The sequence below is a fragment of the Rhinolophus hipposideros genome (genome assembly GCF_964194185.1).
Source record: "Rhinolophus hipposideros genome assembly, chromosome: 5".
NCBI classification, from domain to species: Eukaryota; Metazoa; Chordata; class Mammalia; order Chiroptera; family Rhinolophidae; genus Rhinolophus; species Rhinolophus hipposideros.
The window spans coordinates 58,604,333-58,622,443 of record NC_138051.1 but is presented as its reverse complement, the minus strand read 5'-3'; the positions used below and the strand labels follow the sequence as shown (position 1 = coordinate 58,622,443).

Genomic DNA, 18,111 nt, shown 5'->3' with positions numbered 1-18,111 from the left:
GCCTGGGGGATGAGGGGGCATAGACGGTTCCAGCCCTGCCTGCTCCTCTGTAAGCCAGGTATCGGTGCTAATTGCTTCTTGCTTCAGGATTTAACAAACAGATTGTCTTTAATATGTCAACCTTTTCAGATGTATAAATCCATCTTTACCAGGTTGTAAGATTATACTGCTCTCTGCATTTTGAAGAGTTCTCACAGAATTCAAAAAAAAAGACCCAATTAATGTATCAATAACGATGATGCCACAGCTCTGTGTTGAGTATTGCTGTTAGATTGTTCATGCTTTGTCTTTATTCAACACATGTTAACTGATGGTAACTAACAGATTCGAGGCAGAAAGCTCTCTAAGAGAAAAGAGCACCAAGAGATATATTTACCATAAAAGAACAATAAGCAAACACAATAAAGAAATGAATACATAAATTCTTCACATTCCTTTTCCTTTCTTAGGTTCCAGGCAGTGGAAGTAGACTGTCATCTCAAGTAAAAACATCAAAAAGCAAGTGTTAAGTCCAAAAGGGTCATCGCCTTGAACGTTAGAACTGGACCTTACATAGCAGTGAGCTTTTGTATACTTTTAACTTAGGAGTTGTTATAGGCATGAAAAAAGGTGGAAAAAGCCCTCTTGCCAACACTCTAGCCCTTCCTGATCTAATCAAGCTGCCAAGAGAGAATGTAACCTGTTCGGTAAGTGGAATAAACACCTTCTTTTTGGATGGGCAAGAGAGAGAGAAGCAATGCCTCCTTGAGCAGACATCGGTGCTGGCAGGAAGAGCTGACATTCCTGGTAGAAGACATGTGGCACAGGCTCCAACAGAAATGGCCCGTGGCTACACTTTTGCCTTCCTTTAAGAATGGGTTCTGATGACGGGAAGGTTAGAATTCAGAGAAGGATGACAGTGCTTCATCAGCGAGAACCAGACACGCAAAATAATCACAGATGGACATGTATGGAGCTGGTTGGTCCTGCCTGCCACATGTTTGATTCTGTCAACAAGACCCTGAGACTCCTATGAGAAGCACAGTTATGGACAGGAGATTTGTTAGAGACTCTGGTCTCCTTGGAAATGTTAAAATATTTTTGAAATTTTTTATCTGTATAGTCATGTGGAATTGAGACCATCAATGAAAATGACGCAACCTTGGAAGAAGATTTTGAAAGGAGGGGAGTCGTAAGTCTCTCTCGGACAGAGCCTTTCTGTGGGGTCCATCCAGGGCATTTACATACATCAGCAAAAGCATTTAAGACCTTTTGAAAGAATAGCTATGGGGTGAGAGTGGGGTTACAGAATTTAATAGTGGCTCCTTTAGAACAAAGGATTACACCTCTCTACCTTCTTGGATGATATTCTAGTAAAGACCTGCTCTCAAAGGAAACACACTCTTGGACATCAAATAGACCACTCAGGCACAGGGAAGCTATGGGTTTGGAGTCAGCTAAAGCATAACTGTAGTACATCTGTCACAGAGAATGCCACACTTGGGAGCACTTTAGACTTAGAGCAAGAAAAGACATGTCTCTCAAGAGAAAGGCTTCCCAAATTAAAGCAGTGCATCAGCATTGTGAGATCCATTGAGCAGGTAGAGACAAAGCTGTTTCACAGCCTGCTAGGAATAAGAGCCCTGATTAAAGGTCACGCCATGCTTCAGGTTCTGGTTCCTTCTGTTATTCCTCCTTTACCATTTATCTCATGAACTTGTCTACAATTATTTCCTTCCTTCTTTCCTTTCTTCCCTTCCTTCCTTCCTTCTTTCCTTCCTTCCTTCCTTTCTTCCTTTTTTCCTTCCTTTCTTCCCTTTCTTTCCTCCCTGCCACCCTCCCTCCCTTCCTTCCTTCCCTTTTCTCTCTCTTTCTCTTCTCCTTCCTCCCACAGTCTTTCCCTCCCTTCTTTTTTGTTTAAGATACGCTGTGCTCACCATATGTTGTCACCAACTCAATCGCCACATTGTTTCCTTCAATAGGGATGGCTCTCTGGCCCACAAACGGCTCACACCTGTGGCCAGGGCCTAATTATTATCCTGCTCTAACTAACCCAGTCAACTAGCTGGGAAATGCTCTTCTTTCTTTGCAAAGTGTAATCACTAATTAGGTAACTTTGAGAGTTTCTGGAGCAGTTATTTAGGGAAAATTCTAAATCTGAAACTAAAAGCAGGAAGGCAGGATGATGATTATATGTGTCAGTAAGTCACAGATATAAAGCAAAAAGACAGACCCAGTGTGACCATCTCAAATTGAGAATAAGTTCCATCAAGAAACATTCCAGGAAAAAAAGGCATGTATTTCTAAGCTGAGTGTTATTATGAAAAATGTTATTTTTATATGTGTGGGTGTAGGATGAAACCATAGCCAAGGATTACTAAATTGGATAGAACCAAGATCTCCTGGTGTTAAATGGTCAAGTATTTCGGATACTCCAACATGGATATCATCTTTAGAGAATGATTTGCCTAGAAAGATAGACTAATTTATTTTTGAATCTATAAGCTGATGTTCAGTTTCTCAAACACCCACCTGTATCCATTAGTGTGATTAGATGAGGCAATTCCATTGTGTGAAAAAAATAGGCTCCTCCTGCCGTTACGACTCTGAGAGCTTAGTTCAGAGCATGAGTGAAGAGACCCTCAGAGATGGGTCCTCATTATTCTCAGGGATGTCATCTGTCAGGCCGGTTCTTTAATATTCGTTGAGGGTCCACAATGAGTTAAGCTTTGTACAGAACAGATGTCAAAACCTCAGCTTGTCAAAATTGTTAGAGACATATTTACAATATTTAGAGAGATTCGCTGAACTAAGCAGGGTTCAAGGACTCAGCATAATCAGTCCTGAATTGTAAAGTGTGAGGGATCCTGAAGGTCACTGGCCTTGCCTTTTACTCAACAGGCTATTAGGGGCCCAGGGAAACGACCCTTGGCCCTGAAGTCTCACTAATCTGGGATTAAGTCCACGCTGTGTCACTATCTGCTACGTACTTTTGGGCAAATTACCATCTGCCATGGACTGAATGTGTCCCCATAAAATTCATATGTTGAAGCCCTGTCCCCAATGTGATGGTATTTGGAAGTGGGGCCTACGAGAGGTAATTTGGTCACGAGGGCAGAGCCTTCATGATGAGATTAGTGTCCTTATCAGAAGAGACAAAAGAAAGGCCATCTCTCTCTCCACCATATGAAGATACAGCAAGAAGGTGGCCATTTGCAAATCAGGAAGAGAGCTCTCACCAGAACCCAGCCATCCTGGCCTCCTGACCTTGGACTTCCAGCTTCCAGAACTGTGAGAATGAATATTTGTTGTTTAGGCCACCCAGTCTATAGTGCTTTGTTATAGCAGCCTGAGCTGACTAAGACAGTGTCCTCTCTGAACCTAAGTGTTTCTCATCTGTAAAAATGAGAGGTCCTTGTAGAGTAGCTGTGATGACCATAATATATGTAAAGCACCTTTCACAGTGCTTCATCTCCAGTCTATGTGGTTATTACCACAGATGAGGAAACTGAAGCTCAGAGAGGTTAAGTATCTTGCCCAAGATCACAGAGCTAGCTGCCATTCCCTACACTCCTACTACCCATGCCCACAGCCCTAATTATCTAGAACTTCCCATATGACCCCTTAGCAAGCTATGCTCTCCTTGCTCAGCCATCTTTTTACCATCTCCTACCTCAGAGCCAACCTGGCCTTGACCTGTTGTTCCTTTCTTATTTGGAAAGCAATCTGTTAAACTTACCTCTATGAATATGCTAATGAGTCATGGCATAGTGGAAAAGTGATGGATTTGAAGTGAGAAGGTCCTGGGACCTAGTCTGTCACTACCTCCCTCTGGGGCCTTGGGAAGTCACTTCTCCTCTGGGGTTTCAGTTTCCATTAGGGGATCACTCAGGGTGCTCCTACTTTTGACACCCTCTGTACCTTCTGACTCAAGGAGTGTAATCCCTCCAGGGGTATCTGCTGTTTGATAAACTAGATTTAGTCAAGTCATCAAATCAAAGGCAACCATCTCTTCATGTACCATGAAAAATATCCAGAATTTTTTCTTTTTCTATTTTTTTTAGATAGGAAGCTCTTTCTAGCAACTTACAAACCACAATAGAGGAAGAGCTGTAAAGGTGGTCATGGGGAAAGAACCCCCCCAAATTGTAATATTCCAGTATTTTAGGGTGTGCAAATCAGCAAAACAATTCTCAGTTCATAGGACTTAGCAACTGTATAAGCCTTGAGTGTCCATTAAAAGTGAGAGTCAGAGGCCTTACCCTTTATAAAGAGAAATCAGAGGCAAAAATAGAGAACTCATTGAGTGGAGACATATAATCAAAGAGAATTGAGTGTCACTCAGATCAGCAGCAGTTTTCTAGGGATAATTTCAGCAATTGCTTTGAAAAGTATCCTTATTCAAATGAATCTTCCTGAACTCTGAAACACTTCTTGAGGAGAGAAAAAAAAATCCACATCCTAGATGCATTCTTATGGAACGGAAACACTCAATGGACCAATTCTGGCTGAAGATCAAACAGAATAAAATCAGGAAGATTTTAAAAAATAGATGGAGTATATTTTCAGTCAAATGTGAAGTTTCCTTTTCTAGAGACACATTTAATTTTACTGCTGCATTGATTTCATCCTAATGTTCTCTGAGAGAATGTGACATATTTAAAAACCACTTGGGACAGTTATGATTGATGAGTGGAACCTGCTGGGGATATACAGGGAATCTGTCAGGAGGGGCATCAAAAGCAGCCTGAATTCCTAGTTTCCTGAGAAAAGACGCATCATCCTTTTCTCTATAGGTAAAGGCAAAAGAGCGAGCTTCAAAAAGGACCTCTATTATCACCAAAGCTTCACATTACAATTTTCCCGAGGAAAATTGTGTGTATCACAAGTCACTGATCACAGATCACTAAAGAACACTCGCAGAATTCTCAAACGACCCCACCTTTTCACACCCTCTACACCTACATATGTATTCTGTTTTATTCTAATTCATAGCATTTGTCACTATCTGACATTATATTAAATATATGTTTATTTTCTGCTTCCCTCACTAGAATGTAAGTCCCAAGAGGGCAAAGACTTGGTTTGTTTTGTTCACTGCTGTATCCGCAGTGCCTAGCATGTTGCCTGACATATGATACAAGCTCAATAAAGATTACTGGAATGAATAAATGAACAAATGAATGAGTGAATAGTAAAATTTAAGCTCATAGCCACTTTGGGCGGGGTTTCCAGCACAAAGCTGTTCTAGGATCACAGAAGTTATTTGCCAACTCAAAGCTTGAGTTGTGGAGCACTAACAGAAAGTCTGGCTACTTGGATCTGAAAATGTCCACACCCTTTGACCAAGGAGTTTCACCACTAAGGTTTAGCCTAAATGCAAAGATTTATGTACAAATATGAAATGTGTTCATAGTAGTTTTATTTACAACAGAGAAAAACTGGAAATAATTTCATTATTTATTAATAATGATAATTTGATATTTATAATTTAATGTCCAACAATGGGATAATGGCTAAGAAAATTATGGTATATCTTTAAGAAAGAATATTATCATTATTAATATGTTTTATTAAGAGTTTAAAATCATATATATATATATATATATATATATATAGGCTTATGATAAATTGTTAGGCTAAAAGAGTAAAATCACAGTTGAATATACAGTATGATACCAACCAAGGGATATGCCAAAGCTTAAATAGTGCCCTAAGTGTTGTGGTATTACAGAAAAATTGTTTCTTGCATATTTTGGCATTTTTTTTCTCCTTTCTAAACTTTCCAAATTTTCTATGAATGATTAGGTTATAAGTTGATAAATAAACAATATAAATTAAAAATGTAAAGATTTTATTTTGTGGCTTCCTGACAATTTAACCTTTTTTCTGGTGTATATAAGTAAAATTGTTAGTCACATGCAATAAAAATGTACAGTTAGGTTATGCTATGAAGAGAAGTAAAAACAATTTTATAGATTTTTTCTTGTCAATTACTTTGTGCAAGAAAAAATGTTTTGCAAATAAAAAGTTTTATTTTTATTGAGGTTTTAATTCATCTCAAAGGTTTCATGTCAAAAATGCATAGATGAGGATGGCAATTTCTAATAAATTAGAGAAAATGAAAAATGGTTATAAGAAATTCCACAGTTTTTTGTTTTCAGATTTTTTCTATTCTTACTTTAAGACGATAAATTAAATGAGGTTTCATGAGGGAAAGTGAGTCTAAAAGAGAAAACTATTTGTGGGGACAAAGCCCCAAAAAACAGTTTCCAGGCTCTCGGCCTCACATAGAAAGGTGCTGGCTCGGGTAGTAAATGGCCGTCAACTGTGATCAGATGCCAGCAGCTGTGGCTAGTTGGCCGTCAGCTGTAACCCGTAAGCCATTGGCCACTAATATAACGGCTGTGGCTATGCTAGCAGGAAAGAAATGGGGGCTAGCAAGAAGATGGTGGCTGGCAAGCGCGGACTGCTGTTAGGCAGATTATGTAGATCCTGCTTCCTGTGTCTTCAGCCCAGCCGCCAGCGAGAATATATTGGTTTGACTCCCCTATCTATGGCTCCGTGGGTGTTCCTTTTTGGCCTTACCGTGTCCTGCGTTCTTGGGCGGGGAGTGGGAGCTGAGACCCTGCACGACAAATGGCGCAGCGAGCAGGGTCCCCTGAGTGACACTATTGCATTGGACTTGCTTTTGAATCTCTCATCTTGTATCTCGTGCAGAGTTCTAATTCTTGTCAGAGTATGACCTCACTCTCTTGAGCTCTGTAGGCAAGACCAGAAAGGAGACCGGATTGCGCAGGAAGCACACAGCTAACCCGGGAGTCACTCTGCACTCTTCAGGAGGTAGGCTGAATTATCCACTATATACATATGACATGGTGGAGCCAAAAGTGCTGCTAGACATCCCCTGGTGCTTTTCAAAGTGCATGTTTGTAAGCCTGGAACACTTTGTTCAAAAACAATATAATTTGATGGTAAAGAGGTGAAACAGTTAACAGAGCAGCTGTGGGTGTGAGGGGCTGAGAGCCCCAGCTGTTGGGAACTTCTGCTTTTCTCCTTACCCTGAGGGAATTGGGTGAGCCTTGTAGAGGATGTAGAAGCTCTTTTAAAACCACTGATCTGGCCTAATCTCCTCCTTTTATAGGTGGGGGAAATGAGACTAGATTGGAGCAGTGATGAGTTCAATGTACACATGTTGTTTGATTAAAATAGTTCAGCTGACTTACGTATAAAATAACAGTTTTCTAACAAGAAGATTAAGACTATATGTTGGAAAAATACTAAAGAAAGTAACAATATCACAAAATGACTAAGAGAAGCAAGGCCCTAAATTTGACATTAAAATGTAATTATCCAAACCTATTCTTTCTACACCAAAGGAAATTTTACAACAGAGTAAAGTTTAGGAAATAGGATTTTCCTTTATTTTTTTCTTCTTTTATCTAGAAAAAAGTCTTGAAAATACAGAAAAGTATAGAGGTCAATATAAAAAAGTGCCAGGAACACATGTTAACCTTTTGTCTTCTTTGTTTTATACACTGGGGATGCCAAAAAAATGTATATAAGTGGACACTTTGGTCAACGTTGCTTAAGCACCAGTTCGCAGTAATCAGAAGTGTCTGGATGTTGACGGTAACCACTTTGAGCACCTCTTGTAATTCCATGTTTATAAAAGACCGGGTCTTATATTAATTTTTGTTCCAAAAGATGCACTAGAGCTGATGGTCCAGCTAGGTCTTATTTTCGAGGAAACACAGTTGCGGAAGTCAAACGTGACTGGTATTCATTCATCTTTTGTTACCAGTATATATTGAGTATTACAATTTTAATACAGTTTTCCTTTCTTAAAATGTATATATATATGTTTTTGGCACCCTCTGTCTGTTTGCCTGTTTTACTCATAAGATAGATTTTTATTATCAAAATATTAATTAAAATTAAGTGGATCTTAACATAGTTGTTGACATGCCTGCCTTGAGATAATAAAACAATTTATTTGCTCACAGAGGCAATTTTTAGCAACTTTAAACCTTTAAATTAGATTCTTGAAAATAAAGGCCTCGGATATCTTGAAATTACTACAAACTTTACTACGGTTTATTATTTTATTCCTTGGATACTTGTGCAGAACCTGACTGACTCAAATGTATCATTCAACTTCTTGAGTTTTGATTACTTGGTTAACTGATCTAGAAGACAGGAAAGGCTATTAAAGTTAGAGCCAAAAAAAGCAGATATAATAGCAGAGGTGACAACTGCTGGCCTGAAATCTAAGGAAACAAACAAACAAATAAAGACACCAGAAACTGGTTACATGCATGACACAGAAAATGTTAAATTACATTAGGTAGGCAGATACATAATATCTTTTAGAAAGAGTCCCATCAAAAATGATTGAATTTTTTAAAAATTTCTAATGCCTTGGGGCTCTGGCTGTCACATTGTCCAGTTTTGTACTCTGGCTGTCAGTTACTAGTTGGATGACCTTCTCTGTATCAGGGTCCTCCCAGTAAAGTGGGACTAATAATAGTACCTACTGCATAGAGATATTGTGAAAATGAGATATTCCACGTAAAACGTGAGAACAGTGCCTTAACTGTGTAGAGAGTTCATCACCCAGGATGTGGAGAGGGTATAAACTCTGAAACTTCACTCTGTCATTTGGATCCTTCACAGCCCTTTACCAGCTGTGTGGGCCTGGGGACAATGACAGCACAAAGGTTTGGGGCCTACTGTGAGCATTCAGCTGGTATTGGAAGGTGCTTACTGCCTGCTCTAAGAAAACGTTCATTCTACATTAGCTGTTATAAATATTCCAGACAAATAATGCCTTAGTATTCCTAAAGCACATCCTATTTTTAAAACGTAGGAGCAAGCTCACAATTTCTCTCAGCAAGAAATCAAGGGAAGCTAGAGGAAGGCTCTAACTGCATTGATTAGTTTACCTAGAAGTAATTTGTCTGGGTTCTGGACTGTCTGCCCTCACTGTGGTAAATACAGCACTGCTTAATCACAGCTCTTCAGGAGTATAAGGAGACCCCAAAGGGGGGCTATTTTTCCTTAAAGAGGGGTGACTAATCTCCCTCTGAAATTCTTACTGATAAGATCACTGAGAGAGGGAGGCCTAGAAGTCACAGGAGCTGGAGTATAGCATACGGAAGACAGTCAATGGTATTGCAACTGTTATATAAGATGTCAGAGGGGTGGGAACTTGAGGGAGGGGGGTTATCACGTTGTGAGGGGTGTAAATGTCTAACTAGTGTGTTGTTTTGTACACATGAAAATAATAATAAAAAAAAACAGACCAATGAATTTATAACACATGCTTCATAGTTCCAAAGCACTTTCACGTGTGACATTAACTCCTCTATCTCTCACAGTCACCCTGTGAGAAAGGAGGAGTTATTCCCATGGGCCAGGGGAGGAAAGGGAGACACAGGGAATCTAAGTGACTTGCTCAGAGTTCCTCTATTACTAGTAAGAGGAGAATCCGGCTTTTTCCTGCTTCAAGTTCAGAACTTTTATTACCCATGCATGGACCCAGGGAATGTTCCAGGCAGGCATGTGCTTACTGTATTGTAAGAATTATTTCATTTTTCCAACCTTTTTGTTATCTTATTTGTCTCAGTCATCTTAGCTCTAAATCTCATACCCTTACCTATTATATCATATGTGCTGGAGGACAACTAAAATTTTTTAACATTTTGTTTCTTTTGAAGTGCATTTTAAAAGATGAAAGTCTTCGATGGAGGTTGAAGACTGATGTGACTCCGCCAAATTTTGAGTATGCAAAGTCACTTGTTTGGACTGAAGCCTGAGATCAATTCAGTCCCGACAGAGGGAAGAAAAGGTTTTCCACTTTAAATGAACCATGCTTTCTTCCCCCCTGAAAACATGATGTAATTTCTTTTATAAAAGAAGAGCGAAAGAACTTTTGTTGCCATCTCCAGCTGTCAAACCTGCCTCCCATGCTTTTGCCCTGCAGCAAAAGGAAGGGACATCAGGTGACAGACCCCAAATTTCAACTAGTCACACAAATTACAGACCTTCTTATCACGATGTCCTCTTGACCTTTTGCCTTTCCCCTACAATGAAGAAGGAGACACAGTTTAAATCGAAAATGACTCTTCATGGGCAATTTTACAAAACATTAGAAGGCCCAGTCTCTCCCCAGCCCCTCCCCCCGCACTTCCTAGCTTCCCCTGCTGGGCCAGCCTGTTCCCTCTTTCTATACAGGCAGGAGCTAATAATTAGAAAGACATTTCCCACCCCAGACAATGATGTTCTGCTTGCCAAGGGCACTGTTTGCTTTGAAGAAAGTTCAACAAAGTCAATATTTACCAAAACAACTATAATCAGGTGCCAAGTCCCACTTGGAAGGGACTCCCCAGAAATATTTACAAGAAAGGGCTTCTCTGTGTGGCGCCACACTGCCCAGTGCTGGGGCCTGATTTGTGGTCTCTCTGGCTCTAGCATGAAGCCAAGCATGTCACAGCCTTTCTCTTAGCCTTTTCACTTCCATGCTAGGACACTTTGCACAGGTATGAAATTGTATGAATAATTACATTTGCTATTGAAGAGTCCATTCAGAAACGTGCCAATTCCAGACCCCAGGAAAGGGTCTTTAAATATTACTGCTTCTAGCAGTAGGGAAAAAGCGTTGTGAAGTCAATAGAGAGGAAATTAAAGGTAGGGTTCATTAGCACTCAGAAAATGTTTAAAAAAATTTTTTTAAGCTTTTAATTTTTTAAGCTTACTGCTTAAAACCGAGTCATCTTTGTATTACCTGTAGATCTGTTATCTGTAAAACTATGGGATCTAAGAGCTCCAACACGGTGGGAATCAAAACAGGTGCTCCAGTTTGTTCCCATTATGCACATTAGCCCATGGCCTTCACACAGCCTGTTAAACAGCTGAATTTGAAACAATAATGGTGCAGGCCAAACGCTAGCCTGAAGGCTTGTCTGTCTTGGGATTTGGCCATTTACATTGATTTTTTTTTTTTTACCCACATTTTTTCATGAAACACAAATATTTGCCATGGCAACTGGGATGTCACATGACACGCTGCTACATAAACAGCTTGGAAATCTCTTCAGAGGAAATAGCCCACCAGTGCTGCAAATACAGTGAAAACCTCTTGAGGAAGATTTGGGCGTTCTAAGATGAAGGTCTGGGAAGAACAGGTAACAGTCTACTATGTAGACACAGTAGGCTTAATTTGTTCTGTGTCGCTCTTCACTTTCTCGTTCTTTTTTGTTTTTTTGTTTTTTTCATGGAAACAGCTTGTAAACATGACCATGTAGGGTAAGCCCAGAAAAAGACACTGCCAGCTGTCTCCTTTCTATGGTAAAAACTTTCAATGATCACAAGTCTGCCTGTGGCTCATAAACATGAGAAAGCAAGCTAGAGAAGTCCAGCTCCTTTAAACCAGGAGAACCTCCATGAGGATGAATATATTGTACTGTGAGGTCCTAATGTCAGAGAATACGAAATTCCTTCCCCTTTCTTGTTAAGGTATCTGTGCAAAAATGGGAGCGCTTGCTTTTTTATCTTATGCTTAAAAACAAATGAAATACAGCAAAACCTCACAATAACATACCCTATGCAACACAAATTTGGATATGAAGCAATAGCTATTGTAGTCCGGACTCCTGGACTCCTGAGCAGCTATCGGTATAGGTCGATTCCACCACGTAGCTAATCTCATAATAATTTGACGTGATTGATATTTTTTAGATCCCACCAATAATGTCATAGTAGAGTTTACTTGCATAACAGTCCTTCTTTGTAAAATCAAATACACGCTAGCAACAGCTGAAATATTATTTATTTCTACGTGAAAGGTACAACTCTATAACATGTGTGTAATAGCAAAAGAAAATCTCACTGAGAATGTTATAGATAACAATTTTCTCCCATTAGCTAGAAATACGATACCTTGGATCTTTGTTTTCTGTGAGAGATCTTCACTTCGTCTGGAGTCAGCTGTGGTTTCTGAGATGTAGCGAAAGGGGCTGTGGATGGAGGTAGTGCAAAGTTACCTCTTCTAGGAAGAGAGGCTGAGTCACTGGGTTAGTGCTTTGCACCTTGAAAGTCAAATGGCTTTGTCACCCATTGGCTGTTTACTACAAGTCTTTCCTGTATCAATTCAATGAAACGCTTGTGATCATTGACTTCAGAAGGAAAGCAAAACACATGGGAGGACAACAGTTCCATCAGAATATAAGGTCAGCTTGCAGCTTGCCTTCTGCAAACTGCCTAAGTGAAAAGGAAAATTTTAGAAGAAGGCAAATTAGAGAGGAACGTTTGTCTTATAAAATGTTTCACTGTAAGATTTCTTTAAGTAGCTATATTCCCAAGTTCATTTAAAAGGTAAATTAATGTAACTACATATGATGGACTATTTTATTGTGCAGTCATTAAAGATGATTCTGAAGAATTTAAATGGCTTGAAGAAATAATACAAGTAAAAAATACAGTAAATATTATTTTTTAAATTAATTAAATCTCTAAGCAATAACTTTTGGAGAACACATCTAGACCATGTATAGCATGTGGGCCTACGTGTAGACAGTTCTTGGGAGAGAAATTACATCCCTTCTGTTGCCTGGCAGCAAACCCTTTACAAACAGCCCACATGCCCTTTACAAACAGCCCAAGTATTACATTCTCAGGAGAGAAGAATCCTTACACTAATCTTTCCAAGAAAAAGAACAAATAATTTAGTTAAATAGTTAACTGAGTCAAAGAAGTGAAGCTTCTTTCAACTCACTTCCTTAGTCAATCCCTTTTCTGTCATTTCTATAGCAACAATCTTAGAAATGACAGATGTCGATCAAATACAGCACATTAGTATACAATTTAGAATCCCACCTTCAGGACTCAGTTTTCTCACATTGCCTCAATTGGACTGGCAAGGAATATCTTCAGTCATCTCTTAAAAAGCAGCAGGAATTCCAGAATCTTATCACTAAAAATCTCCTCCAAAAGGGAATTTGTTTGCTGCATCTGACCCAGGCACCACTTTGTTGGTGTCCTTGGCTTCTCGCAAGCCTCCCTGACTGTGAGACTGCCCACCCACTTCTCTGTACCTGGGCAGTCGGCAACAGTGTATGAAGACTCCATTTCAAGCCTGCAAGGCTTTGGGTTGACCTCCGTGCTCTTCTGCTCTGCGATCCACTTGGATTTGGTCTCCCACTCTGCAGGCTAGTCCACACCCTGTACCCAGACGGGTTTGCATGTGCAAATTCCCCCTATAAAGCCTGTTATTCCTGTATCTGCAGGCTCAGTACACTTTTTATTTTTCAGATTCCCACGGCCAAGTGAAATTTATGGTTAAATTCCCATGTTGAAACAAAATAGCAGCTGAAGTTTTCAAGTAGGCATAATTTTAACAGAATTTTAGTAAAACTTTAATGAAATTTGCTAGGATAATGATCTCAAAGACTTGTAATTTCACATGGATAGTCCACAGTTAATGGTATCTCTAAAAAAAAGTTTTTAAAGTTTTTCTTAGTTACATGTAGAAATTCTATCACTAAATTATAACTTCATGTAGCCTTGGATTTTATGGGACACATGTATTTGAAGAATGTGTCTGCGTCTTCAACAAAATTGTTACCCAAGGCACTGCCAATTTTGCTACTAAATTTCCCTTCTGGAAAAATGTGTATTATAAATTTTGCCAGAGTTAATGTCAGGGAGAAAAAACTCGTCTTTTTGGATAAACTCATATACTTCTGTGGCACTTATTGATATGTGCCTGGCAAGTAGCCATTTCCTTTCCTTTGCTAATTTTAGAAGCTCAGTTTTTTCAGGGTAACAATGTACCCAGTTCCTAGGGTTGCCAAATTTAGGGGAGAAAAAATTAAAGGACATATAGTTAAATTTTAATTTTAAATAAACACAAATAACATTTTAGTATAAGTATGCCCTGAATATTAAATACATTTAATATCCAACAAAGAGCAGAGTTTTCATGAAAGCCTTAGACCAAGCATAACTTATCATACTAAGTATATGTCGCAAATCTTAACCCTAACCCTATCCCTGGACATTCACTTTTCCAGCCTTTCTTGTAGCTAACAGTGGCCATGTGACAAGTGAGTAGTAAGCAGAAGTCCATCCAGGGGCTTCTGGGAAGAGACTGGCAACACTATTTCCGCCCCCTCCTGCCTGGAATGTGAACATTAAGGCCCAGAGCTGCAGGAGACATCTTAGAGCCAAGAGGGCAGGCATGAAGATGAAATCAAAGAGGCTAAAGAGTGTGAAGCAGAAAGAGAGCCATTACAACCCTGTTGGTCAGCACCACTAGTCCTAGACTGCCTACTTCCTGATGTCCTACCCTGTTTCCCGGAAAATAAGACCTAGCCGGACCATTAGTTCGAATGCATCTTTTGGAGCAAAAATTAATATAAGACCAGGGAATTACATTATATTATATTATGTTATGTTATGTTATGTTATGTTATGTTATGTTATGTTATATTATATTATATTATCACTATATATTATATAAGACCTAGTCTTACAATAAAATAAGACCAAGTCTTATATTAATTTTTGCTCCAAAAGACCCATTGGAGCTGATGGCCTGGCTAGGTCTTATTTTTGGGGAAACACGGTATGTATGAGACAAATGAACCTCATTGTTTAAGCCAGTGGTAGATAGGGTTGCTGATATAAGCAGTCACATGCATTCCTAACTAATACCCCTTTCTCCCTCCCTCCATTCTTTGTTCTTACTGCCTGTGCTAAGGCCTCAGGACAGTGTTCAGTACCGGCAGCAGTAGTGGACATTCTTGAACTATCTCTGATTTTACTGGATAAATATGTAGAATGCTTATCAAGTTTCGTTACTAAGAATGTTGTTTGAAAACAATGATCAGGTTCAGAAAATTCTACTTCTACTCTGCTCAGAGGTGTTGTTTTTCCCGCTTATCATTAACGTTGAATCGTACTGAATGATTTTTTTTTTTTTCATTTTGGCATATATTGAGATGATCATAGAGTTTTTCTTTTTCAATATGTTAATATGGTGAATTATGTTGTTAAATTTTTCTAATATTGAATCTTCCTTACATTCTTCCTTGATCATGATGAATGTATAAAAATACTGCTAACTTTTATTTAGAATGTTTGTTTCTGTGAGATTGATCTGTATATATTTTTTTTCTTGCACTGTCCTCATCCAGTTTTGGTATCAAAGGTTATAGTAGTTTCATAAAACCAGATGGTAAGTTTTCCTTTTTTTCTCTATGAAATAGTATAAAATAAGAATTACCTAATCCTTTAAAGTTGGTAAAACTTGCTTATAAAAGGCCTGAAGCCTTTTTTCCCTCTGGTATAATTTTGTGTGTGTGCATATGTACACATGTCTGTGTGTGTGTCTAAGACAGATATTTTTGACTACCAATTCAAATTATCTAATGGAACTGTTTTCTTTACGTTTTCTGCTTTCTCTTGAGTTAATTTTGGCAAGTTAGATTTTTCTAGGAAATTTTTCATGTTATTTAAAAATATATATTGGCGTAAAGTTACCACACTGTGATTTTAAAAATATTCTATGTATCTGTAGTATCTATCTTTATATTTAAATATTATTTATTCATGCCTTCTTTTTAAAATTTCAGCTTTATTGAGGTATACTTGACAAAATTGTAAGATATGTTAAGTGTACATTGTGGTGATCTGATATATGCGTATATTGTGAAAGAATTCCCACATTTGGTTAATTAACATATCCATCACCTCACATTTTTATCTTTTTTTTATTAGTGAGAACATTTAAGTTCTACTTTCTTAGCAAATTTCAATGATAAAATATAGTCTTATCAACTATAAACTATTGTCACTATGTTTTACACGAGATCCTCAGACATTTTTCATCTTACAGCTGAAAGTTTGCATCCTTTCACCAACGTTTTACCTATTTCCCCACCCTTCTAAGCCCCTGGCAACCACTTTTCTACTCTCTGTTTCTGAGTTTGACTTTTCTTTTCTTTTTTTTTTTTTTTTTTTAGATTCCACTTATTAGTGATATGATGCAGTATTTAACTTTGTCTGGTTTATTTCATTCAGCATAATACCCTCCAGTTTCAGCCATGTTGTCGCAAATGGCAAGATCTTTTTTTTAAGGCTGAATAACAGTCCATTGCATATGTCAATATTTATGCCTATATCTATACATAATCACATTTTCATTATCTATTCATCTATCAACAGACACTTAAGTTGTGTCCATACCTTGGCTGTTGTGAATAATGCTGAAGTGAACACGGGGGTACAGATATCTCTCAAGATAATAAAGTCATTTTCTTTGGATATATACTCAGAAATGGGATTGCTGGATCATATGGTAATTCTATTGTTAATCTCTTGAGGAACCTCTGTACTGTTTTCCATAGTATCTTTACCAGTTTACATTCCTACCAACAATGTACAATGATTCCCTTTTCACTACATCCTTGCTGACATTTGTTATTTCTTGTCTGTTTGATGACAGTGATTCTAACAGGTATGAGTTGTTATCCCATTGTGGTTTTGATTTGCATTTCCCTGATGATTAGTGGTGTTGAATACCTTTCGTAACCCCATTGACCATTTGTTTGTATTCTTTGGAAAAATGTCTATTCAGGTTCTTTGCCCATTTTTTAATTGGGATATTTATTTTTTTGTTATTGAGTTGTATGAGTTTCTTATATATTTGTATATTAACCCTTTATCAGATATGTGGTTTGCACATATTTTATCCCATTCCATAGATTGCCTTTTCATTTTGCTGATGGTTTCCTTTGCTGTGCCTGACCACTTTAGTCTGATGTAGGCTTACTTGTTTATTTTGTCTTTTGTTGCCTTTGCTTTTCATGTCAAATCCAAAAAATCATTGCCAAGATCAATGTCAAAAAATCATGCCAAGAGCATACTCTTCAAGCTTTCTTCTAGGAGTTTTATAACTTTAGGTCTTATATCCAAGTCTTTAATAAATTTTGAGTTGATTTTTGTGTATGGTATAAGATAGGGGTCCAGTTTCATCATTTTTAATGTGCTGTCCAGTTTTCCCAATGTCATTTATTTGAGATTATTCTTTCCCCATGTATAGTCTTGAATCCTTTGTCAAAAATTAATTGACCATAAAAACATGTTATGATATGTCTGCTTTTGTGCCAATACCATACTGTTTCTATTCCTATAGCTTTGTAATATAGTTTGGAATCAGGAAGTGTGGTGTCTCCAGTTTTGTTCTTCTTTCCCAAGATAACTTTTGCTATTTGGGGGAATCTCCTGTGGATCTATAAGAATATTAGGATTTTTTGTTCTGTTTCTGTGAAAAAAATGCCTTTCAAATTTTAACAGGGATTGCACTGAGTCTGTAAATTGGTTTGGGTAGTATAGCCATTTTAACAATATTAAGTCTTCCAACACGGAATATCCTTCCATTTATTTGTGTCCTCTTCGATTTCTTTCATCAATGTTTTGTAGTTTTCAATGTACAGATCTTTTGCCTCCTTGTAATCAAAATACTTATTCCTAACTATTTTACTTTTTTTGATGTTATTGTAAATGGGATTGATTTCTTAATCTGTCTTTCTGATAGTTCATTGTTAGTATATAGAAAGGAAAAATTTAGGCCAGCTTCACACATGAACAAAAATGGTAAATAAAATATTGGCAAATAAAATCCAGCAATACATAACCAGGATGATATGTCACAGCTAATTGACTTATTACTCAAATTCATAGGAAATAAATAGTGGTGTCAGAGGAACTAGCTAAAACAGATTTAAACGAGAAACAAAGTCTCATAACATAATACCCCAAATGCCAAACTTTCTACTGAAAATCACTCACGGTACCAAGAACCAGGAAGATTTCAAACTGAATGAAAAGAGATGATGAATAACACCAAAACTGAGATGACAGAGATCTTAGAATTATCTGACAAAATTTTAAAGGAGCCATCAAAATGTTTCCATAAATAATTACAAACACATTTGAAACAAATGTAAAATATAAAATCTCAGCAAAGAAATAGGAAGTCTCCACAAAGAAATAAAATAAATAGGAACCAAATTGAAATTTTAGCACTCAAAAATACAATCATCTTAATATAAAATTCAGTGCATTAGC

The 18,111-nt window shown here is 37.8% G+C and overlaps 1 protein-coding gene across 1 annotated transcript in view; it reads right to left on the bottom strand.

The window, feature by feature from the left end:
* The window catches only part of IQCH (IQ motif containing H), a 186,276-nt gene that overhangs the window by 94,171 nt on the left and 73,994 nt on the right, over nt 1-18,111 (bottom strand). Inside the window, exons 8-9 of the mRNA XM_081047437.1 lie at nt 11,920-11,996; nt 10,026-10,064 (exon numbers count right to left, since the gene is read on the bottom strand). Coding sequence (XP_080903563.1) covers nt 10,026-10,064; nt 11,920-11,996 — 116 coding nt within the window. The remainder of the gene's footprint in view (nt 1-10,025; nt 10,065-11,919; nt 11,997-18,111) is intronic.